At 41.2% G+C, this 25,758-nt stretch overlaps 1 protein-coding gene across 5 annotated transcripts in view; it reads left to right on the plus strand.

Annotated features, from left to right (window-relative positions):
• The window catches only part of rbms1a (RNA binding motif, single stranded interacting protein 1a), a 151,089-nt gene extending 131,039 nt beyond the window's left edge, over nt 1-20,050 (plus strand). For all 5 annotated transcript variants that reach the window (XM_052023536.1, XM_052023544.1, XM_052023563.1 and 2 more), the window contains 4 exons: nt 12,627-12,737; nt 16,284-16,364; nt 16,854-16,941; nt 17,605-20,050. In XM_052023536.1, coding sequence (XP_051879496.1) covers nt 12,627-12,737; nt 16,284-16,364; nt 16,854-16,934 — 273 coding nt within the window. In that variant the 3' untranslated portion in view covers nt 16,935-16,941; nt 17,605-20,050. The remainder of the gene's footprint in view (nt 1-12,626; nt 12,738-16,283; nt 16,365-16,853; nt 16,942-17,604) is intronic.
• The last annotated feature ends 5,708 nt before the right edge of the window (nt 20,051-25,758 follow it).

A 25,758-nucleotide genomic window follows, 5' to 3' on the forward strand; every position in this document is an offset into this window, starting at 1 on the left:
GCAGGCCGCCACACCACTTCCACCCCCCCCCCCCCCCCGGAGAAACATCCATCAGGGGAGTGGAGCCCCCAGTCTGTGTGGCTTGCCTGAGTAGCCGGCCTTGCCGGCGCAGTGCGGGTATCCTCACTGGTTGCTCAATGTCCAAGTGCACTGGTTTGAGGCAGTCCACTGTACAAGTCTCTTCCCGGCCACCCACCTCCACGACACGTGGATCCGTTGTGCCGGATCACCTTGAAGGGTCCCTCGTATGGCCGCTGTAGAGGTGACCTGTGCATGCCCCTGCAAATAAAAACATACTCACAGGCTCGGAGGTCTTTAGGGGTGAAGGATGGCATGGGACCATGCCTGGAGGTCGGGACCAGTGCCAGGGTCCCTACCTTGTCCTGCAGCCTCGTTAGCACCGCTGCTGGAGTTTCTTCTGAACCTCAGGCCTCTGGTACGAACTCGCCCGGGACCGTCGGGGGGGCACCGTAGACCAATTCCGCCAAGGAGGTGCCCAGGTCCTCCTTGGGGAATGTGCGGATGCCCAGTAGGACCCAGGGAAGCTCATCTGTCCAGTTGGGGCCCCTGAGGCGCGCCATCAAGGCCAACTTGAGATGCCGGTGGAATCGCTCTACCAAACTGTTGGACTGGGGATGGTACACTGTGGTGTGATGCAGCTGGGTGCCCAGGAGCTGCGCCCATGCTGTCCACGAACCAGACGTGAACCGCGCCCTTCTGTCGGAGGTGACGTCCGTTGGGAGGCCAAACCTGGCGATCCAATTTGCAATGAGCGTCCTGGCGCAGGACTCAGTGGACGTGTCTGCGAGCAGTACGGCTTCCGGCCATCTGGTGAACCTGTCTACCATGGTAAAAATATACCTGGCGCCCCGGGAGACTGGCAGGGGGCCGACGATGTCCACGTGGATGTGTTAGAACCTCCTGTGCGTCAGCTGGAACTGCTGGAGGGGAGCCTTCACGTGCTGCTGAACTTTGGTGGTCTGGCAGTGTACGCAGGTCTTGGCCCAGTGTCCGACCTGTTTGCGCAAACCGTGTCAGAGGAATCTGTCCCCCACCAGTTTGATAGACGCCCGGATGGACGGGCGGCCAGGTTGTGCAGCGTGTCGAACACCTGGCGCCTACATGCTGCTGGTACCACGGGTTGGAATTTGCCAGTAGACACGTCGCACAGGAGTCGATCCGCTGCCGGGCCGATGGGACGTCCTCCAACTGGAGCCCCGAAACGGTGGTGCGATAAGCTAGGATCTCGGTGTCCGACCGTTGTGCTTCTGCCAGTGCTGCGTAGTCTATTCCTGAGGATGATATGCCCGCTGAGTGGAGGCAGGAGCGAGACAGTGTGTCGGCGATGACGTTGTTCTTCCCTGCGATGTAGCGGACGTCCGTGGTGAATTCTGAAATAAAGGACAGGTGCCTCTGCTGCCGAGCTGACCTTGGGTCCGATACCTTGGCCAGTGCAAAGGTGAGGGGCTTGTGGTCCGTATACACGGTGAACTCCCCTTGAGGAAGTACCGGAAATGCCGGACAGCCAGGTAGAGCGCTAGCAACTCTCTGTCGAAAGCGCTGTACTTCACCTCTGGTGGCCGTAAGTGCCAGCTGAAGAAAGTGAGTGGTCGCCACTGGCCCTCGACGAGCTGCTCCAGGACTCCGCCGACTGCCGTGTCGGAAGCGTCGACTGTGAGTGCCGTGGGTACATTGACTCTCGGGTGCACTAGGAGGTCCGCCTTTGCCAGCGCCTCCTTGGCCTGCTCAAACGCCTCCGTGGACTTCGTGTCCCATGCCACCTCTTTGGCCTTGCCGGCCATCAGGCTGAACAAGGGTCTCATGATGCGTGCTGCCGCCAGCATGAACCGATGATAAAAGTTGACCATCCCTATGAACTCCTGCAGGCCCTTGACCGTGCTGGGCTTGGGGAACTGGCGGATGGCCTGGACCTTGTCCAGTAGGGGAACTGCGCCATGTCGGTTGACTCTGTGGCCCAAGAAGTCGATCTCCGTCAGCCCGAACTGGCACTCCACCGGATTGATTGCCAGTCTGTGGTCGCTCAGGCATTGGCAGAGTTGGCGCAAATGTGCCACGTGCTCTTGGTGCGAACTGCTGGCCACCAGGATATCGTCCAAGTAAATGAAAACAAAATCCAGGCTGCGTCCCACCGAGTCCATGAGCCTTTGGAAAGTTTGGGCTGCATTCTTGAGACCGAAAAGCATCGTCAGGAATTTGAATAAGCCAAACGGGGTGATGAGGGCTGCCTTGGACACGTGGTCGGGGTGCACTGGGATCTGATGGTATCCCCTGACCAGGTCGATTTTCGAGAAGATGGTTGCTCCATGCAAGTTCGCTGTGAAGTCCTGGATGTGGGGTGCCGGGTATCTGTCGGCGGTTGTGGCATCGTTGAGCCTCCTGTAGTCTCTGCTGGGCCTCCATCCTCCTGCGGACTTGGGCACCATGTGCAGCGGGGATGCCCACGGGCTGTCTGAGCGGCGTACGATTCCCATCTCTTCCATATTATGGAACTGCTCTTTGACGAGGTGGAGCTTGTCGGGTGGGAGCCTGCGAGCTCAGGCGTGCAGCGGCGGTCCTTGCGTGGGAATGTGGTGCTGCATGCCGTGCTTGGGGTCGGCCGTGGAGCACTGTGGGGTGACTATGGAGGGGAATTCCGCCAACACCCTGGCGAATTCATTACCTGAGAGGGTCACGGAATCCAGGTGGAGGGCCGGTAGCTTGGCTTCTCCGAGCTGGAAAGTCTGGAACGTCTCAGCGTGGATCAAACGCTGGCCTTTTAGGTCGACCAGGAGGCAGTTGGCTCGTAGGAAATCTGCCCCTAGTAGTGGCTGTGACACCGCTGCCAACGAGAAAGTCCAAGTGAAACGGCTGGACCCAAAATGCAGTGAGATAGTTCGTGGGCCATACGTCCGAATACTGGTGCCATTTGCAGCGGTGAGTTCGGGGCCTGGGACCGCGTTACGAGTGTCCATGTTCGAGGGGGGAAGTATGCTGACTTCGGCCCCGGTGTCTACCAGGAAGCGCCGCCCGGAGTGTCGGTCCCAGAGGTACAGGAGGCTGTCTCGGTGGCCAGCCGTCGTAGCCATTAGCGATGGCAGGCCCCGGCGTTTCCCGGAAAAGCACATGGTGGACGGCAGCAGCGCGCGCCTGAACCCCATCTTTGGTGATAGAAACACCATTGTTCCGAACTTTCGTCTTTTTCCCCGGTGGGTTTCGACGACTTCGGTTGCGGGGCCTGGGCTTTGGGGTGCGCGCTTGTGTCTAGGCCAATGGAGGCCGCTCCACATTGCTCACTCTGCCAAAGGACATCTGCTTTAGCCGCGACCCTGCGTGGGTCGCTGAAATCCTCACTCACGAGGAGGAGGCGAATGTCCTCTGGCATTTGCTCGAGGAACAACTGTTCAAATAAAAGGCACGGCTTATGACCGTCCATAAGTGCCAGCATATCATTCATGAGCTCGGATGGCGTGCGGTCACCCAGACCGTCAGTGTGTAGGAGCCGCACGGCCCGTTCGCGGCAGGAGAGTCCGAAGGTACGGATCAGGAGTGCCTTAAGCTTAGTGTACCTGTCCTCCATTGGTGGCTGGCATAGGAAGTTGATGATCCGGCCTGCCGTATCCTGGTCAAGTGTGCTGACCACATAGTAGTACCACGTGGCGTCGGCTGTAATGTCTCTGATATTGAACTGGGCCTCAGCCTGCTCGAACCAAACGTGGGGCTGAGTGGCCCAGAAAGTCGAGAGCTTCAGAGAGACCACGCTGTGCGAGTTGCTCGAACTCATGGCTGGTCGCTGAGTCGCCAGCTCCAGATGCCATCTGGAACGTTGGGGTCACCAATGTAGCCACACGCAACGCACTACTAAAGGAACACACGGAGGCAGAGAGTGCTGAACTCAAAAACCCTTTACTGATTCAAAATCGCGCGCTTAAATCTCCCATTCCATGGGCCCCTACAACCCGCGGGGTGGACGTGACGTCTGACTGTCCCCGGAGGGTCCACTCCGAGCGGGTAGTTCCAAACGCGCTATCGCATGTCTGCCCACAGCTCCCGATGGCGGTTCGAGTCCCGCGTGTGCAGGCCGCCACAACGGGAATGTTACAGTTCTACTTTGCCATTCTGCCCTGATGGGAAGGGGAGAGGTTTATTCATGTCAGTAATATCTAAATAGAATTCTTGGCCCTTGTTTATGGTTGGATAACTCCACCTTCCTATTGGTAGGTGGGATCATATTGTGGTGACTTCAAACGATTGACAAGTGCAATTCACGTTTGCTGTCATAAGCTGTTCAGTTAAGAAGCCAAGAATAAAAAAATAAAATGTACTTTGGGCCAGATTTGTCCAAGACAATTTGTACTTCACATTTGCCTCCCATGGGATTACCACAGTTGCACTTAACCCGATGCAACTGATTGGCATCCTTGAGGCCTCATGACTGTGCAGTGAGGCAGCCTACAACTGGTGACTAGACTTCAAGCAGTGCAAACTGAGATCCCAACCACAGGCTTTTAAGAATGCTTTTTCTGCACAGTCTCTAAATGTCTCTGATGATATAAGATGTTTAGAAACAGGAAATATATTGAAATAACTTATTGAAAAGTTTTAAGATTAAATAATTTGAATATGTTTTTGAACTGTATGTACATTAATTAAATCATTAATATTAACTAAAATGGAAAAAAAAATGCTTGACTTCCCTTGCCATTGGTCAGTGACCCTTTTGAAATCAAGGGACTGAGCTAGTGTCAACTAAAGGTAGCATAAAGCTGAAAAGTCAGATATGAAGTGTATTCAGCCCCTTAACACAGCCTGTTTGGAATCACCCATTGAGTCGAGGGATGGAGTGGGAGGTTAGATTCAGTGGTCTCTCTCCTCCAGCTCATTTCGTACTTGCAAACTATAGTGCGGTAGCACAGAACTCCAGAATGTGCTTACACACAAGCTGCAACCATTGGTATTTCTCTTCACAGCCACTGGCTTGCCATCAGTGCAATCTAATCATTGTTCGTAATTGAAAGCTAAGAACTTAAAATTCAGAATCAGGTTTATTATCACTTACACATGTCATGAAATTTGTTGTTTTGCGCAGCAGTACAGTGCAAGACATAAAAATTACTATAAGTTACAAAAATAAATAAATAGTGCAGAAGGGGAATAATGAGGTAGTGTTCATAGGTTCATGGACCATTCATAAATCTGCTGGCGGAGGGGAAGAAACTGTTCCTGAAACATTGAGTGTGGGTCTTCAGGCTGCTGTACCTCCTCCCTGATGGCAGTAACATGAAGAGGGTGTTGAGGATCCTTAAATGATGGATACTGCCTTCTTGAGGCACTGTCTCTTGAAGATGTCCTCGATGGCGGGGAGGGTTATGCCCGTGATGGAGCTGGCTGAGTCTACAACCCTCTGCAGCCTCTTTCGATCCTGCACATTGAAGCCTGCATACCAGGCGGTGATACCACCAGTCAGAATGCTGTCCACCATACACCTGAAGAAACTTGCAAGAGTCTTTGGTGACATACCAAATCTTCTCAAACTCCCAATGAAGTAGACCGCTGGTGTGCCTTCTTCGTGATTGCGTCAATGTGTTGGGCCCAAGTTAGATCCTCTGAGATGTCGACATCCAGCTGCTCACCCTTTCCACTGCTGACCCTTCAATGAAGACTGGTGTGTGTTCTCTCAACTTCCCCTTCCTTAAGTCCACAATCAACTCCTTGGTCTCGCTGACATTGAGAGTGAGGTTGTTGCTTCAACACTACTCAACCAGCCGATCTATCTCACTCCTGTATGCCTTCTCAGCCACATCTGAGATTCTGCCAACAACAGTGGTGTCATCGGCAAATTTATGGATGGTGTTTGAGCTGTGCCTAGCCACACAGTCATGAGTGTAGAGAGAGTAGATCAGTGGGCTAAGCATGCATTCTTGGGGTGCACCTGTGTTGATTATCAGAGATGAGGAGATGTTACTACCGATGTGCACTGACTATGGTCTCCCGATAAGGAAGTCAAGGATCTAGTTGCAAAGGGAAGTACAGAGGCCCGGGTTTTGAAGATTGTTAATTATTACTGAGGGGATGATGGTGTTGAAAGCTGAGCTGTAATTGATAAACAGCAACCTGACTTATGTTTTGCTGTTGTCTTGATACTCCAAAGCCAAGTGCAGAGCCAGTGAGGTTGCATTCGTTGTAGACCTGTTATGGCGGTAGGCAAATTGCAGCGGGTCCAGGTCTTTGCTCAGGCAGGAGTTAATTCGAGCAATGACCAGCCTCACAGTAGATGAGAGTGCTACCAGGCGATAGTCGTTGAGCCGGCTCACCCTGCTCTTCTTGGGCACCAGTATGATTGATGCCCTTTTAAAGCAGGTGGGAACCACCAACTGCTGCAGTGAGAGGTTGAAGATGTCCTTGAACACTCCAGCCAATTGGTTGGCACAGATTTTCAGTACCCTGCCAGGTACACCATTGGGGCCTGACACCTTGTGAGGGTTCACCCTCTTGAAGGATGTTCTGACGTCGGCCTCCGAGACAGAGACCACAGGGTCGCCGGTTGTTTATATTGGTGTGGTTCTGACTTGAGATGACCTTGTGATATAAACGTCACCTTTAAAATGTCATCACGGAGGATGCTATCCTATTAAATAGTACAGTCATCTGCACATACTAATGCAAATTATGGCATAGAAAGCTTAATTGCTTATGATTGGAATCATATACAAAAGACTCCTTCGACAGCACCTTCCAAACCCACAAGCTCTAGCAGCTAGAAGGACAAGGACAAGAGCAACAGAAACATAGGAACATTAACACCTGGAAGTTGCCCTCCAAGCCATATTTCCTGACTTGGAAATATATCGTTGTTCCTTCACCATTGCTGGGTCAAAGTGCTGGAACACTCTTTCTCACAGCATTATAGGTATACTACACCTTAAGGACTGCAGTGGTTCAAGCAGGCACTACCACCTTCTCAAGGGCAACTACAGATGGGCAATTAAATGCTGTCTCAACCTGCAAATCTCCATCCCTTGAATGGATAAAAAAAATAATGCAGGAACCACCTGCAATAGATTCATTTAGTTTTTATCAAGTGGAGTGAATGTTAACAAATTTTCTAGTGCATGATACCTGTGACTCTTGGTATCAATATGTCTATGGATTTTTAAGAGGAAACAGTATAGCCAATGTTTTTCTAATTTTCATGATTATGTCATGATTGGCACTTACATAGCATAACTCTCTACATAAAAAAATGTTTTAATCAATTCTATAAACTTGCAGTACTGATCCTGCATTTACATCTACTTGTGACCTTGTGTTAGAATCTTTAAATATTTGAAACTTTGAACATTTCTGTTGGATATCCTTTTAAATGAAGATTACTTCTGTACAGCTGTATTTTTCTTTCAGAGCCTTTCAGACCATCTCATCCCTACCAGCTACCTGGAGAATTTACATTTTACCTCAGTTCATATTTTTTTTCTATAATAGCTGCAAATTGCACTCCCATTGTCGCCAAATCAATGTATTACAGCATCCATTACTTCAATGTATTACTGCATCCATTACTTCAATATGTAAAATCCTGAACTGAACTCTTTATTGATTTTTCTACATACACTTCTACTTTTAAGGAGCTGAAGCCCCAAATCCTTAAAATGATAGTCTTCATTTCATTGAGTGTTTTCTAATTTCCACTTGTTCTCTTTTTCACAATTTTACCACTTCTCATATATAAGCACTTTCCTATCCACTTTTCTTACCCATCTTGTATGCTTCCATGCTCTTGGAGGTATTGGGAACTTTTTTTCCATTCTTTTATTTACCACAATGAAATTATTTACTTTAAGCATTAGGGCCTCCATCTTCTTCCTTAACAATTCTGTGCCCTTTAGTTATACTTGTAAATGTTTATTATCTCCCATATTAGATTGTGAAATATTTCTCCTATTCTTTCAACATTTGTATTGTAAATCTTACATTTATTGGTATTGGTTTATTATTGTCACTTGTACTGAGGTACAGTGAAAAACTTGTCTTGCAAACCAATCGTACAGGTCAATTCATTACACAGCGCAGTTACATTGAGTTAGTACAGAGTGCATAGATGTAGTACAGGTAAAAACAATTACAGTACAGAGTTGTCCTCCTTGAACTCATTCTTGGCCCAACTTATTCATTCGTTAGTAAAGCTTTGGATGTTGTTATAACCCTTTCAAATCTGCCAACTTTGTTTCATTTGTGCATTAAATATCTATACTTGAAAAAAACAATGAAATAAAATGAAATATTTACCTTCCACCTACCTCAATTCATTTGCAGCTGAAACCTTGTCATGTATTTATTATTACCTTCAAATTCAAACATTCCCAACTTCCACTCATCCAAATATCTGCTGCACAAACTTGCACCAAATCCTGTGTGCCATTAATAATTTGCTCATTCACTAGCATTGGCTCCTGGATACAGTTGAACATAAATTTATCATTCTCATGTTTATGCTCAAATCTCCTCCATTGCCCTCTTCTCTGTATCCATTCATGGCCTCATTCTTTACTTTCTCTGTAACTTCTTCCAGCCCTACAACCTTCTGAGCATTGCTTTAAATCTGACCATTTCTACATTGCTGATCCATTAATAGCTATGCCTTTAGTAACGTAGGTCCTGAATGCTAGTCGTCCTTCCCTCAATTTTTCTGAGTATGAATCCCGTTAAAACCTATTCCTTCATCCAGACTGTAGGTCACCTTTACAAATATTGCATTTTATGGCTCAGTATCAAATTGTCAGTGATGGAGGAAGAAAGTGTTTAAAATAGTCAAATGTTTGTCTATCCAGCAGGTGCTTTGTCTTGAATGATGTTAAACTTGAGTGTTGTTGGAGCTGCAGTCATCTCGGCATGTGGAGAGCATGTCATCAAAGACATGATGTGTCTTGTTAGTGCTAGAAGGTGTTTTGGGTGTTAGGATGTGAGTAACATGTCACAAAGTACCCAGCCTCCAAACTGTACTTGTAGCTACAGTATTTTTGTGGCTCGTTCAGTTAAGTTTCCCATCAATAATATGCCTGATGTTATTGATAGTGAGGGATTCATTAATGGCTATCCCATGGAATTTCATGAAAATCTGTTTAGAGTCTGTCATTGGGAGTTAGTTGTTACCTGGCACTTACGTGGCATGAATATTACTTGCAGTTTCCCAGCCGATATCTGAACGTTGTCCAGGGTTTACAGCAAAAATAACGTGGGCTGCTTTATTGTGCAAGGAGTGTACATTGACCAGGTATATCCAAGAACACTGTGGGAGGCTAGAGAAGAAATTGCGGGAGCCCTGGCTGAGATATGTGCATCATCATTAGCCACAGGTGAGGTGCCAGTAGACTGGAGGGTAGCGAATGTTGTGCCTTTATTTAAGAAGGGCAGCAAAGAAACACCTGCAAACTAAAGGCCAGTAAGTCTGTTATCTGTGGTAGGTAAGTTACTGGGGAGGATTCTAAGGGATAAGAGATACGTACATCTGGAAAGACAGAGGTTGATTAGGGGTAGTCAGCATGGCTTTGTTTATGGGAGATCATGTCCTACGAGCATGATTGAGCTTTTTGATGAGGTGACTAAGAAAGTTGATGAGGGCAGGGCGATAGAGATGGTTTATATGGACTTCAGTAAGGCCTTTGATAAGGTTCCACATGGTAGGCTACTATGGAAGGTTAGATCACATGGAATCCAGGGAGAGCTGGCTAAATTGGATACACAATTGGCTTGATGGTAGAAAGCAGAGGGTGATAGTGGAATGTTGTTTCTCAGACTGGAGTCCCGTTACTAGTGGTGTGCCTCAGGAGTCGGTGCTGGGCCTATTGTAGTTTATCGTATCTATCGATAATTTGGATAAGAATGTACAAGGCATGGTTAGTAAGTTTGCAGATGATACTAAAATAGGTGGTATAGTGGACAATGAAGAAGGTTTCAAAATTACCGGGGGTCTTGTTCAGCTGAGTAAGTGGGCCAAGGAATGGCAAATGAAGTTTCATTCGGAAAAGTGTGAGGTGTTGCATTTTGGAAAGTCAAACCCAGGTAGGACTTCAGCTGTGAATGGCAGGGCCCTGGGGAGTGTTGCAGAACAGAGGGACCTTGGAGCACAAGTACATGGTTCACTGAAAGTGGAGTCACAGTTTGACAGGGTGATGAAGAAGGATTTTGGCACGTTGGCCTTCATAAGTCAGGGCATTGAGTATAAGAGTTGGTAGGTCATGGTGCAGTTGTACAGGACGCTGGTGAGGCCACACTTGGAGTATTGTGTTCAGTTTTGTTCACCCTGCTATAGGAAAGATGTTATTAAACTGGAAAGAGTGCAGAAAAGATTTACAAGGATGCTGCCAGGACTTGAGGGACTGAGTTATAGGGAATGTTTGGACAGGCTGGGACTTTATTCCTTTGAGTGTAGGAGACTAAGAGGTGATCTTATAGAGGTGTATAAAATCATGAGGGGCATAGATAGGGTGAATGCACTCAGTCTTTTTCCCAGAAATGGGGTATCAAGAACTAGAGGGCGTAGGTTTAAGGTGAGAGGCAAAAGATTTAAGAGGAACTTGAGAGGCAACTTTTTTACACAAAGGGTGGTATCTATGTGGAATGAGCTGCCAGAAGAAGTGGTTGAGGCAGGTACAATAACAACTTTTAAAAGACAGTTGACAGGTACATGGATTGGAAAGGTTTAGAAGGTTATGGGACAAGTGCTGGCAAATGGGACTAGTTTGGTTGGGGCATTTTGGTTGGCATGGACCAGTTGGGCCAAAGGGCCTGTTTCTTTGCTGTAGTGACTCTATGAGTTGCATATGGAACTGAATGCTGTTTAATTATCAACAAATTTAGCCATTTCTGATTTAACGATGAAGGGTTAGTTATTGGTGAAGCAGATGGAAGATCATTGAGTCCAGGACACTGCCACCAGGAGCACTATCTTGGGAATGAAATGACTGGCTTTCAATAGCTTTAGCCATCTTCCTCTGTAATTGACATGACTCCAGCCAGACTAGTGTTTTCCACTTTTGACCTTTGCATCTTCTTGGTGGGCTCCCACAAACTTTGGAGATGTGGCTGTACTATTAGTTATTTACTAGTCCACCATTATTCACTATAGGATGAGGGTGGATTGAAGAGCTGATGTGATTTTTGGTTTTTTGGGATCACAACTTTGTCAAAGCAAAAGCTGCTTCTGTTTAACATATATTTAGTATTATGTTGGAAGCTCTTATGGTAAGGCAAAAATTACCAAGATATAGCTAGATACTTGGTCACAAATCAGTTCTTGACAAAATTACACCTATTTTCCTATTTGCAGTCAACTCAATGTCCTCAGCGCATGAGATTAGCTTCAATTTAAATTGAATGGTGTGTTACACATCTTGAGATGAGAAAAAGAGAGAAAATGCATTTTCAAATCTGTGAAATTAGGTGGTACAGTTGGCTTGCATGCTTTCATTTCTGGTCTTCATTTAAATATGGGATTAGAGTTATTGTATCACTCGATAGTATCTCTGCTGTCAATAAGTTTTTTGCACAACAGAATTTTGAGTATGTGTATTCAATTCCAGGTGGCAGTCAGCTGATGAAATAGAACAAATTAACCAAATTGCCCAAATAATTATTCAGTTCTACTGTATATATAGCCTTTGTAAGAATATAAATGTCAAGATGTATTATGTTGAGGCTGATTTGGAGAAAAAAACTGATTCTAGCTTTTGAGTACAAAATAGCCAAGAATAATCAATAACAACAAGCACCAGAAACTCTTAAGAAAATCAGTTTCATGAGTATAGCCTCACTGCATCTGTCATTCCTCCATATGTTATTTCTCCCTTTAGCTCTGACATAATAGAATATTTAAGGATGTAGTAAGAATCGTGATATGTCAGCCAGAGAGCACAAGGAACAATTGCTGGGATCAAATGTGTGTATGCGCAGGGAAAGGGTGACCTGGGTGAGAGGTAACCAAGGTATTGACGCTGCAGACATGAGCCTGCAGTGCCCGAGGCAGTGGTCACGTGATGGGTCAACCTGGACAAAGGATCGACCCAGGTAGGGACGGGGAGCAGTGACCAGGGTATAAAAGAGTGAGCACGCCGGTGGTGAGGTCACTTGGATTTGGGCTTAGCACAGGTTAGGTCGCAACTGACGCTGTGGACCAATTGGAACGGGGCGCTGCAGTTAAATGGGCTCAGGTGCACTTCTGAGATAAGTACCACTTGTTGTAACTTGGCAATAAATTGTGTGCAGCATTGTGTGTGCAAAGCTTATTTCTATTGGATCTGCAAACAATCCTGCTTAACTTTGGCACAACACAGCATTAGTATCACACAGAGTTATGTGTTACTCAGAGTACGATGGCATGCCATCCATACCTGTGCCATTCTCAATTTACAAGGCCCAGAAATGAATTCTTTGCACAGATTTTCACTGTCATTTTGGACTGGGATTTAAGCTCACAAATTGAAACTTCAGAGTCATTAACTCTACTAGTGAACAGAAGAATATATGAGTATTTGGTCACTTCTATCACACTTTTTAATATTTATATCAATTATTTTTATGAAAACCGAACCAAAACCCCGTGCCTCAATAAGTTGCTTTCTCCTTTCATTTAGGGAGCAGTAATGTCTCCATCCATGGATCATCCTATGCCAATGCAGCCTACATCAATGATGAGCCCACTGACACAACAAATGAGTCACCTTTCAATAAATAACACAGGAACGGTACGTGGTGTTCCAGAGCAGTATCATTTCAAGTTATTAACCTCTTTGAAGGAAGCTAATCTTATAAATTAAGTACAGTATTGGATTAAAGGAAGAGGCTTGTAATACTGCCAAAATGAGTAATAAACTTAGAGCAAACCATGGCAAGAAATTAAAGCAAAACATGAGTAAACCCAGCAGAAGATGTAAAATGATTGTAAAAGCTTCCAAAGATGTGAAAAAGGAAGAATACTGCACAAGTAAATGTGGATCTTTTACCGGATAAATTTTAAAGGGAATAAGGAAATTGCAGAAGCATTAAACAACTAATTCGTACTTGTCTTGGTAGAATATACAAATTCCGGATATAGCAGGGGAAACAAGATTGACAATGGGCAACTTAAGTCTAGTATTAGTAAGGAAATAATGCTGGTTAAATTAAAGGGAGCTAAAACCAGACAAATTACTTAAACCTGATGGCCATATACTGGTGATAGGAGAGGATTAGCTACAAAAAAAAGTGAATGCCTAGCTTTTGATTTTGCTTTTGCTTCTTCTTAGATTTCAGAATGTTATTCAAGGAAGGAGGCAGAAATTAGAGAACCATAAACTAGTTAGCCTGACAATCAGTACCAGGTAAAAGCTAGTATCTGTTACTGGGAGCGTTGTATCAGAACATTTTGAAAATCATGATATTGATTAGTAGTGTCAATGCATCTATCAAAGGGAAATAATGTTCGTCAAATCTATTACTGTTTCTTGAGGTTGTCAGTAGCAGAGTGGATGAAGAGAATCAGTTTTAGTCTACTTAGTTTAAAAAAAACATTTGAGAAGATGCCAAGCAAGAAATTATTATACAGAGTGAGGGCTCATGGGATTGGTGATAATTGGTATTTTGAATTGAGAATTGATCAATTGAGTGTGTTTATATACAGTATATATATGTATTAAAAAATTCTGAGTCAGAAGGTTGTAACTTGTGAGATGTAGCACTTGATGTGCTTGGACTTCATCTATTTTCGGTCTGCATCAATTATTCAGAGGAATTCAGTGTAATGTAGCCAAGTTTGCTGACAGTAAAAGCTTGGTGGAAAAGTAAGCTGTAAAGAATGAGCAAGGAGATTGTGGGATGTTAAAGGCAGGGGAATGAGTAGGCATGAGGTTGGTAAGTAAATGTAATTTGGAAATGTGAAATTACTAAATGCAATAGGAAGAATTGAGCACGGTAGCATAATGGTTACATTAGTGGACGAGCAACCAGGGGTCCATACTTAATGATACACAGATACCAGTCTGAATTGCACCTTGGCAGTGAGGGTATTTAAATTCAGATAATAAATCCAGAACAAAAATCTAATCACTGCCACCCTCACCAGTCCAGCCTTTAAGTAATCTGAGACCCATCAATGTAATTTACTTAGCTCTAATGTAATCAAAATCTTTTCTAAAAACACATGTACTTGATATATATTTATTATATTGTGAATATCAACTTGGGCCAAATGTAGCACTTTGCACTTGTTATTTAGAGCCAAGAACTTTTTTATCAATCTGAGACATGAGGCAGGAGTTTTTAATAGAGTGATATGTAGTTTGTATTGCCCAACCTGATTACGGATTACTCAATTTTGAGTTACCACATGATTTCATGTACAATCTCAGTCATTTTAGATGTGGAGTACTGAGTTTTAAAGCAAATGTCAGCGCCTAGGGACTTACGAACACCCTCAGAGCCTGCAGTGCATTTGCAGATACCACACAGTTGCTGAGCAGGTGCCTATTTCATGCCAGTCTAGGGGAAATGCACCAAATTCCCCAACAATTACCCCTCAAGGCAACTGCATGGCTAAACTATAAATGATCTCACCTGAATTCCCTTAAATTGTTATGAACTGAGAGTTTTTACTTTTTTATTGCATTTTAATGCATATTTAAAATTTTTCCCAATGTTGATTAAATCACCTGAGCAGTGCTGCATTAGTAGAGTTCTTTGAAGAGGTTAAAATAGCATACCATTTTAAGTAACAGTAGCACTTTTCCCCCTCAAATCAAAAAGTCATCAGGCTAAGTCCAACTACAGGATTTGAGTATGATGTAGAGTCTATATTTTATTGCAGTGCTGAGGGAACTTTGTAGATCAGTTATCCTATCTTTGAGATGAAGTGAAAAACCTAACTTGTCCATGGTTCTTCTGGCTGTTCAACTAGATTTTGAAGATAGTTGGCATTATTCAATAAAGCATGAGAATTTTCCATGACAACATTCATCTCTTGATCAACACCAACATTTAGTATGTGACCTTACTCTTTGCAAATTGAATATCTTAATGCTGGCACTGTCAAAGCAACTACATGAAAAATCAAGTTCATTGGCAGTGAGAAACTTTGAAGCATTTTAAAGACATGAAAGGTTTTTGTATAAATCCAAGTTTGATGCTGTTGTAACCTCTTCAATAACTCGGCTGAGTGATGCTGATGAAAATTTACCTTCAACTCTGCTATGCTTACTCTCCCTAATTAAGCAACACTTTAAAATGAGTTGAATCAACTAATTATTTTTTTCCAATTATTCGTTTCTGAGCTGTCATTTCTTTTGTTCCATTATTTATTTTCTTATGAAAGAATTCTCAAAGGTATATTTGTGTGCATTCTTTGAGACCTTCATTTTTTGAATAATCTGCCTCTTTCCAGATCCAATCTTTGTTGCATGCACTGAAATCATCTGGGATTGTTAGTTGTCTTGTTAATTTATATCTATTACTATTATTCTGCTTGCACTAATCTTCAATTTTCCTTTAAAGTAAGCATTATCAATTATAATTGTAAAGGCCCACAGCAAAATATTAAGTTAGATGTTCCACTATGTCCACTCTGAAAATCTTTTTTATAAGGCTTAATAAATCTGCATGCTATATTTACATTTTCTCTTTACTTGAATTTCCTTGTACCTATAAATTTTCTCTTGCACTTTCACCCCCACGTTCTAAGGGTACAGATTTGTCTTGGCAAGGGATGGGAAGTTGGCTTATTTTTCACTCCTCAAATATTCTTTTCAGTAGACCTCAATGAAAGAGAAAATTAGGCAATGTACAAAATGTTCTGCTGATGTTTGAGGTGAATTTATCACATCTAACACTTACAACTATAACTACTCTCACAGATAACAGTTTCTTCATCTAATTCCATTGCCTTTTCACTAATATATACTGTTTTGTAAATTAATTATTATTGTTACTCCATTGTTGGTCTGAAAATTTCCTCTTTTTTTTCTAATCCTATTACAGTCATTACCTTTAATATTAACTTGAAGTCTAAGTCCTTTTTTCACTTACAAACTTGATGTAGTCATGCTTTCCATAATCTTCCCTTTCTGGTGGACCAGCAACTGTTTCCGGGTTATGGTCGGGTTTGAATATTTTAATATGCAAAGCCAATAATGTCTGTTTTAATATGCAGAAGATATTTAGGACCTGTGCTTGCAGATTAACCTTATTTGGCCAAGACAACATAATCAGCGAAATGATGGGCACCAGAGACTGTTAATATTGATGTTTTATTTTTATTTAAGTACATGCCTACTGCTGCAGCTATGCAAGGAACATATATTCCCCAGTACACACACGTGCCAACAGCTACTGTTCCGATGGAGGTGAGTATGTGTACACGTAGTACGTCCATAAAATATAAGCAGATATTGAAACAATTTTGTTTACTTTCAACTAACTGAAGTGAAATTTTACAAATGCAGTAATAGGGCTTCTTATATGGGGAAGCCATTTCTGATGTATTCATAATTATTTTGATAATGTTTACATTGCATTATACTTAATAGAGTCTTCCTGATACATGTTCTGACTTGATAATTGATGATGATGGCAGAAATATTCAATATGCATGGACATTTGAAAAGTATGATTTATAGAATGCTTTGATTTATATGCCCTTCCTGGCATACTTGTCCTTGCAATAAAATGATTATATCTGTGTAATGAAGTTCATGATTTATGGCAATGAATTACCTCTGCCTATAGATGCTAATTTGTGAGAAGCTACAGATGACCATGAGAACATACGAATTCATTGTAATAAGCTTCTTTTGATATCAGCATTAATCATTGAATTTGTTTTCTAATTGCAGGAGCCCAGTGGTCAGCAGCAGCAAGTTTCTGTGGATTCATCAACTGAACACTCTCCCTATTCCTATCAGCAAAGCAAGTAATCCTCAGGTAGCTATCAATTATAGCATGTGTTAATGAATTTATTTTTCAGACGCGGATTATTCCCTCGGGTCAAATTGACAAGAATGGCATTAACCAGCTGCCGATAAATCACAGCATATTTTAAAGGCAAAGTCATTATAAGTAGAGATAAATCATTCTTTCAAAATATCTTTATTCACCAGATGATTCAGAAAGGTAATGGCCTGATAATGCTGAATTTTGCTTTCACACATTTAAACAGCTGTAGTTCTGAACTTGTGTGCTCTAAATCATGGGTCACTAGATGGCAATTATCAGCTGGGCCTTAGCTTGAATGTTATTTCCTCTCCCAGTGTAGCAGTCTCAACTCCACTTCAGTCAAATACAGAGCATGAGTCCAAGCTGGGACTTCCCAGGTGTATGTGGTTCAGTGCCGTTACTTAATATGAAACAATCATCAGTATAAGCTTTTCGGCATTGTTAATTAAATGTGCTGATTGCATGTATTGGATGTACGGTAAAATTGTTATTGCTCCATTTTCAAACCCATTACCAATGGTGCATGAAGTGGAAAAACCAAAATAAGGAAATGACTAGGGAAGAAAATCATAGTTTTTTTTAAATCGATGAGCATCAAAAGTGAAAAATGTCCTTCTTAGTAAAAACTTTCTTCACATTTTTCTGTTTCAGATATGCAGTGTTGGGCAGAAAAACATACAAGGACTGAAACAATCATGGCTTCTAATCTTATGTTCTTTAACAATTGTGAACTTTTTGCACAGATTCTAAGAAAAAATATTTGTAATAAAAACAACTGAAACAAATATTTTGGTATAAGTTCTGTCAAGTATATGTAAATGCTAACCTTCATGAAGAGGTTAATAAACCTCAAGGAAATATGTTTATTTTGGTAAGAAAAGAGAGGTTATTTTTAAGATTTTTTTTCTCAAACCTTAACATATATATTCACAGATTGATGGAGTGAAATTTATTATTCAAGTTGCAGGTCAGATTGGTCTTCATGGACTAACAACTTCTGATATGATTTCTGTATTATATGCAAGAAATTTTCTGAAGTGTCATAAATGACCAGGTATCTTCCACTGATGTCCTACGCTTGCTGTGTGAGTGTTGTGAAGTGATATTTTTATTGAGTCTTTTTTCTTAATGTCTACTTCATTAGAAGTGGAGTGATGTCATCAGGATTTTCTTTTTTTTTCAAAATTGCAATCTGCCTTAAGTCTCTTGTTTCATTAGATGCTTGAAGTGTTTTTTAAGATGTAGTTACTTAGTCATAGAAAGTAGCTCAAACAATGTCTTGTAAATTAGCATTATTAGATTTTTATAGCATTAAGAGTTCCAATTTGATTCATTGTGAATCACACATTTTATTGTAGATGATTTTTAAATTTTTTTCTTAGCTAAGTAGAAATGTTAGGTAGAAGGGTGTGTTTTTCTGAATTTGATTAAATTTTAAGGTGATTGGGTTATAAATTCTTTGGATAATAAAAATGAGCTGAGAATTTTGCTATATAGAAAAAAATAAAACAATCCTTTGGCTTTCTTCATGCTAAATCAATGTAGTATTCTTAGAGTAGACAAAAAGGTAAACATTGGTGGGCTTGTCATGACTGTTTTTATACTCTGCTTTAGCAAGTTTTAAGAGATGCTAAAGCTTAAATGATTTATGATTTCTCACAAGTTAGGTGTGAGGTAGCAGATGATTTATTATTACAGCAAAAAAAAAGCTAAATGAGAAAATAAACTGAGAGATTCGCAAAACTTTGGGTATTAGCTCTCTGTTAAGTTTATTTTTAAAAAATACTTGGCACTTTTAACATTACCAAAGAATTTTGAGCTAGCAACTAGACAAATGGAGGAAAAAAAGTTCTCTCAACTTAGAATTTCTTCAGTACTTTTTTTATGTGATTTTGTGCCGGACCAGTTTGCGATTCGATGTGCCTTTTTACATGCATTTACATTTTTTTTAAATGTAGGGACACAAAACAAAGCGTGAAGGAAGGTTTTGATCCAAGCAGTGCCACACTTTATATAATTTTTATTTCCATCATTGTCATCCTCACTACATGTGCTAGATAATAATAAGAATGATTTTGAAGCTATGAAATCTCTGAGAACTTTTTGCAGGTTTATCTGGTTAGACTCAGTTTCATTACACATCATATCAAGTAAAGTTCACCTTATTCATGACATGTATTTAAAATAAATAGGTCTCTTCCAAGTGACTGTGCATTTGTCTGGTCAGCTTTTGATCAGTTATCTACCTCAAAAGGTTTTATTTTCTGTTGTGCTTGGTTAGGTTGTTGGGCCTGCCTGTCTCAATAGACCAAATCACTCTAGCTCAGGAGTTTAGGGTATTGTTTTATTTTCATGTGTTTAATTATTTTTCAGAATTATTTTAATATATCAATATATTAAGTTCTCATCAGTGCATTTCATAGTTTCAAAATATTTGCTGCTTAGGAGATTTTTTAACTAGTTTTTAGATTTTCAACACATGTAATCATTTAAAAAGTAAGATAGTGTGGTATTACTTGATCAGTACTCCTTAGATTTTATCTGCTGTGTCAAAATATAGGCAAATTGCAGCATTACCATGTACTTGGATGATTGCCAGAATCAGAGCTACAGATAATTACTGGGTTGCTATGAATTGTGTAGGACAGAAATCTGAGAGGTCTATAACTGTGTGGAATTGGCTGCTTTTGGTATCTGAGTTAAGTGCCATACTTGTTATCTGGATATGATTTGGAAAAAGTAACCTCTGTACATAAAGAAATAATCAGTTCGTAAAACCTCACCTTATAGACAACCATTAAATTATAAAGAATTTTAATTTATGAAGACCTTTTGTACAGATTGTTTGAAAATTTTTCATAGAGATGTCTATATGATCAAGAGAGTTAATTTTTTTTATTGTTTTACTCGTGCCACAAACTTGCCAGTGGTAACTTATTTGTCCGGTTCCAAATGACTCGTTCTGTAGTTTTGTTTCCTGAGATAAGTTGTTAAAGCCAAGAAAACATATTTGAACTGTAAATTAATTTAGATGGTTCCTTAGTATTTCTGTGCATTTTCTTTTGGAAAAATTTTGAATAAAAAAGACCAATTTAAATACCTTATCTTACAGATGTATTAATCTGATTTCTTCTCATTTCTCCTTATTATGGGCTATCAGCTCTACTCAGGGTGTTCGCATGGGTGCAAGCTGAAACAGTAGCTGGCGAAGTCTGACAGTGTAAATCTAAAGTAATAGTGATATTTTCACACAAAATCACTTTCACCTCTGGAGCATCTTGTCATGCATCGACAACAAGATGTTTAAACAATGATAAATATCAATGTTTAGATAGTTATTTACTCAACAATGTGAAAAATCTCCCAGATGAGTCATCTCTGCAAATGAAAGGAAAAGTCCAACCTGGTCAATTATTGCCCAATTTGTCTACTTGCAGTCACAGTAATACACTGTAAGAGATCATCAGTGGTATTTATATGCCTGTAAGCTGATAAATGATCCTCATACTGGTTTCTCTCAGACCACTCAGCTTCAGAATTCATTACAGCTTTGGCCTGAATTAGTAAGTTCAGTGAGAACATCTTTAACATCGACACAATTTGACAGAATTTGATGTTGAGGAGTCCAAGTAAAGTTGAAGACACAAAGGTGGGGTGGAGGGAAGAGAGAGCCCAATTTTCCCTTGGGTTTTCAAATACCTTGAGCTGATTTATCAATGGCTTTAACTCCATCATCATGTATCTATTTGCAATGTTCAGTGCAGTGCTCGGCTCCATTGAGAGCCTCCGCAGATAATGAAGAAGAATATTATCAAGCCTGGGCTAGTGAATGGCAAGAAATAAATGCACCACACAAATGCCATCAAAAAGGGAGAACCTAATCATCGCCAAGGCAGGAACTTTGCAACATATTTGCTGACTCTCCAAAGCATCTCAAACACCCACAAGTCTGAAGTGCGGTAGAAAACTCTCCATTGGAAAATGGAATAATTCTGGTTGGGAAATTTTTGACTTATTCCATCCTGTCCTGCAAATTCACCACAATGAGGACCAACCGGGGATAAATGGAAGACAAAACTAGTTCTTTGTGTTTATTGAAGGTGACAAAAGTGAGCAGGAGGATGATAAACTCAGAGGACTTCAAATACCCTTTCAGTTCCACCCCCAAAATACCAGCATGGAGTAAAGTTTAGGAGGAATTAGCTTGTGTAACTGAGAGGGTATGACAAGGAAGTCACAGGCCATAAGGATTTCAGAACAGGAAGCAAATGGATGGATATGTCACCTTAAAAAAAAAGCCATTTCTGACTTTGGAGTTGTGATACTTGAAAAGATCATCAAGGTTGCAGTCTTTGAGGTCGTTATCTTCAGCCATCTGCCAACAGACTTCAGTGGAGCACTTGATAGCTCCACTGAGATCTGCAGAATTTCCCCACTTAAGGAACAGCCAGGCACAAGTCTGTGCTTTCACCTCCAAAGACTTTAATAGACTTTGATGGAAAAGAAAATCATGAACTATATAAAATATCTGCTGATTGTACTAATGCACAAGATCATCCTCTTTTAGATATCTTGGAAAAGCTGTGTTTAAAAAGTAGGTTTGTGGTCACTTCACACTTGGTACAGTAACAAAGCTTGTTTCTTATGCCACTAGGATGGTAATTCTACTCTAAAGGACCAAGTATCTGTTTGTTCTGGCACTTGCTAGGGTCCCCTCTATGTATTTCTGCATTCAAAATAGACCCACCACTGGAATATTCAAGTTCACACCTTTTTTGCACCAAAAATACGCAAGGCATTTTATTCTGTAACAATGCACGAACAAACAGAAATGCTTTCTGCAGCATCCGACCAAACTATCTCAGCAGAAAAGGTGCTTGATCTATACTTCATATGTACATTGGTCTGCCTCATTGAAATTTATGTCTGCTGCTGTTCAGGCATATGAGGCATTAGCCATGGGAGCAGTAGGTAGACTTTGTCACCCAGAAGACATAATATTGGTAAAACAAGATGTTAGTTGATAGTGGCTGAGTTTGACTACTTCGAGCATATCTGACCTGGTCTCCAGAATGTTTAGCATATTATTGCATAGAATCTGCATATGCAAATTGTGGAAGCTCATTATGGTGTACGGATGTGACTCCCATGTTCTCGTACTGTTGGCCCCAATGGCTTCTCGGAAGCCCCATTCTGCTAATATCTTGCTCCTTAAATCCTGATAGAATCTATATTGTGTCTTTTTATCTTTGAAGTAGTGATATTAGTGGGATGTTTCCTTATTAATTGTTGTTTCACTCTCTAACTTCTGCTGCTTCTCCATTACTATATAATGTCCATAAGGAATATCAAACATATTCATGTGAAAGCATGAGGAAAGGTCAGGATTGCCCATTGATCTCAGACTCCCAGAAGTAGTGGAAGTGTTTTTTTCATTCATTTTTTGGGATCTGGATATCACTCACAAGATTCACCTCTATTGTCCATTAGTGATTGTTCTTCCATTGAATGGCTTGCTGGGCCATTTCAGAAAGCATTTTAAGAGTCAACTGAATTGGTGTTACTGGAGTCACATAAAGGTCAGATGTGGTAAATGTTGGCAGATTTCGTCCCAAATCAGATAGGATTTTACAACAATCTGGTAGTTTTATGGTCATTGTTACTTATGACCAGTTTGCTCATGTTTAATTTCAGATTATTAACTGTTGCTAAATTCCACAGCTGTCTCTGGATTAAGTCCAGTAATTTAATCATTGTGCACCACTATGCCAATTAACTGCCAAGGCGCTGTGGACAGAATGTCAAAGAAACCTGCTACAAAAAGATGCTTGGTACTCAAATCTGAAATCAATTCCTCTTAAATTTATGTTCAAAACCACCTCACTTGCCTGTCTCAGCTGAACCTGGCAGCAGCTTTACCCTTGTATCTCAGGCTAACTTGCAATGACTGTATTGTAACTATAAAACTGAGAATCCAGGAACACGTCACCACTTGAATATAAATAGAAGATTCTGGAAACACTCAGCAGATCAGGCAGCAATGGTGGAAAGAAAAACAGAGTTAATGCTCCAGGTCAAAGACTCATCAGAACTGCCACTTCTGCTTTCACTTCAGATTTGCAACGTCTGCAATTTTTTTTTGATTTTCACATTGCACCTCATCTGTCATCTACATTTATTTCACAAGCATTACTATGTAATAAGAACAAGTAGGATTGATCTTTGGGTGCATAATCTGGAGAAATAGTTTCTGACAGTTTTTGCTGGAAATCAGAAGGACAGTACTCTAACTCTTGGATGAAAATACAGGGATAACCCCATCAAAGTGGAACCTATAAATAATGCTTATGAACTTTGTGGATTCTCCCCACTAACCATTTGGAAAGGACAACCTGTAGCTTTTGTAGATTAGCACTGGAATGATTTCTGTTCAGCTGATGAAGTTAGTCTCAACTATAGCAATGGCAAGTTTTGATGTGCTGCCAGCAGGGTGGAGGGAGAGGATGGGGTTATTGAAAACTGGGCATGTTGGCATCCAGCATAGTCAGATGTGACTGTGCTATGATGTTGCCATAGGTGAGTAGTCTACCAACTCTCTCTCTCGCTCTCTCTCCCCCCAACCCCCTCTGGCTGACTTGTCAATGATCACTTTGAAAAGCTACGATATTTGAAGGAATGTTCTTCAACAAGTGTCAGTCAGTGAGCTCTGGAAAGGACAACACTATGTGACACTGAATTTAACATTAGCATATTGTTTCTTTATTTTGCACTCTGCTGGATGAAAAGTTTAGATTACCATAATAATAGATCCACTGGAAATAATTGCTTTTGATGACCTGATTTCTCAACCTTCTGAATTTAAACTCTCTCTAAATTATATGAAACTATAGCAGTCCTCCAATTTAAATTGTTAGAATAAGGGAAAAAATCCTGGATGGAAAACCCCTTTACCCAAGAAACAATCTGGTGAATCCATACTTTACTGACTCCAAAGGAAGTATGTTCTCTCAGTAGAGAGAGTAAAACCACACATGGTTTTCCAAATAAGGTCTTAGCAAAGCCCTCTGTAGTTGCAGCAAGATTTACTTGGTTTTGTGCAACTTTGTAATAAGAGCCTTCATAATTGCTTAATGTATCTGCATATTTTCTGTATCTGATCTGTATTTACTGTGGAGAAGGACATTGTGATTGGATGATTCAGAAGAGTTCAAATTACCATTGAAAAGGAGAATTAAATGTCTTCGCTGGCTTAAAGATGGGGCCCAATGAGATGTATCACAGGCTGCTACAAGAGGCAAGGGAGGAGACTGCTGGGACTCTGATAGAAATTTTCAAATATTCTCTGGTTTAAGGTAAAGGGTAGGAGATTAAGAGGAAATTTAAGGAAGATTTTTAAACCCAGAGAGTCACTGAAATCTGGAACACACTGCCTGAGACAGTGGTGGAGGCAGGTGCTCTCAACATTTAACAGGTATTTAGATGAGCATTTGAAATGCATGGTATAAGGATATGGACCAAGTGCCCCATGTAGGTACTTTATGGCTGGCATGGATGCAATAGGCTTGTTTGTGCTGCATGACACTATGACAAATCAGGATACCAATACCCTGCTATACAACATCATTTACCAGTTCTCACCATTTGGAGAAAAAAAATTCTGGTCTTCACAAGGTGTATTACCTTGTACTTTTCCACATTAAGTTCCATCTGTCATCTTCTTGTCACCATATTTTCAACCTTTTTTCTCTTTGCAGGCAGCTCACAACCCATTTTTCCTTTGAGATTTGTATCATAAGCAACTTGGATAAATTACAAAACTGTCCTATCAAATCATTAATGAAATGATTTGAAAAGTGGAAAGTTGCTGTCATTCCCACATTTAATTGATACCCTGTAATGAGGTTGGCTGCCCCCAACATGCAAACTTTAGCCATACCCCACTCTTAAATTGCAATTGATAAATAGGGAGGACTCTGATCTAATAACCTTTTCCATTAAGGCAACTGATTTTGTAGTTAGCCATCAGAATGACTAATTCAGAAAGTATGGTTCATTATTCAAGATGCTAATTTTGGACACAAAACAGCAATCAAATGGATTTTTTCAGTTGCAATATATCTGCAAATCAAGCTTCCAGTGTTCGTTTTGCCTTGCCAAATAGGTTTAATGCTTTTAAAGCAGTTTTTGTGTTTACATGATATAACTTATAACATTTAATAACTTAAAGTGAAGTACGAAGAACATGGCAAGTCACAGGAATAGTTGCAATCTTCCTCCACTCCCTCAAAAAGAATTATCAATTGAGCATCTTGTCCATTATGCATTTGCTGCATCTATTCAAATTGGCATCTTGTCTTTATGTAAATTGATGATTTCACTGTCTAGTTTTAATATATTACTCTCCAAGATATTGATCTAATGTTGGCGTTTTCACTTGAAATAGAGAAAGTCAACTTGAACTTAATAAAGCAAAACATCCAAAAGTAAATTACAGAAGTTATCAATCTTCACAAGGCAACATTCAGACAAATTATCAAATGGTTGATCAAAGTAGTACATTTTACGGACCAACCTAGGAAAATAGGGGTGGGGAGGCAGACAAAGTTTGGAAGAGACTTGCAGAACTTTAGACGTGGGCAGCTGAAAGTACAGCCACCACTATGTGGAATAATTAAAATTGGAGATGTACAAGAGGATAGAATTGGAGGAACTGAGATCTTGAAAGGTTGGAGCTCAAGAAGGTTACATAAAGATGGGGGGGAAGCAGCTTGGTGAGGCTACCAGAAGGTATGAATATGCCAAATT

The sequence above is a fragment of the Pristis pectinata genome, chromosome 1, assembly GCF_009764475.1.
Source record: "Pristis pectinata isolate sPriPec2 chromosome 1, sPriPec2.1.pri, whole genome shotgun sequence".
Taxonomy (NCBI): Eukaryota; Metazoa; Chordata; class Chondrichthyes; order Rhinopristiformes; family Pristidae; genus Pristis; species Pristis pectinata.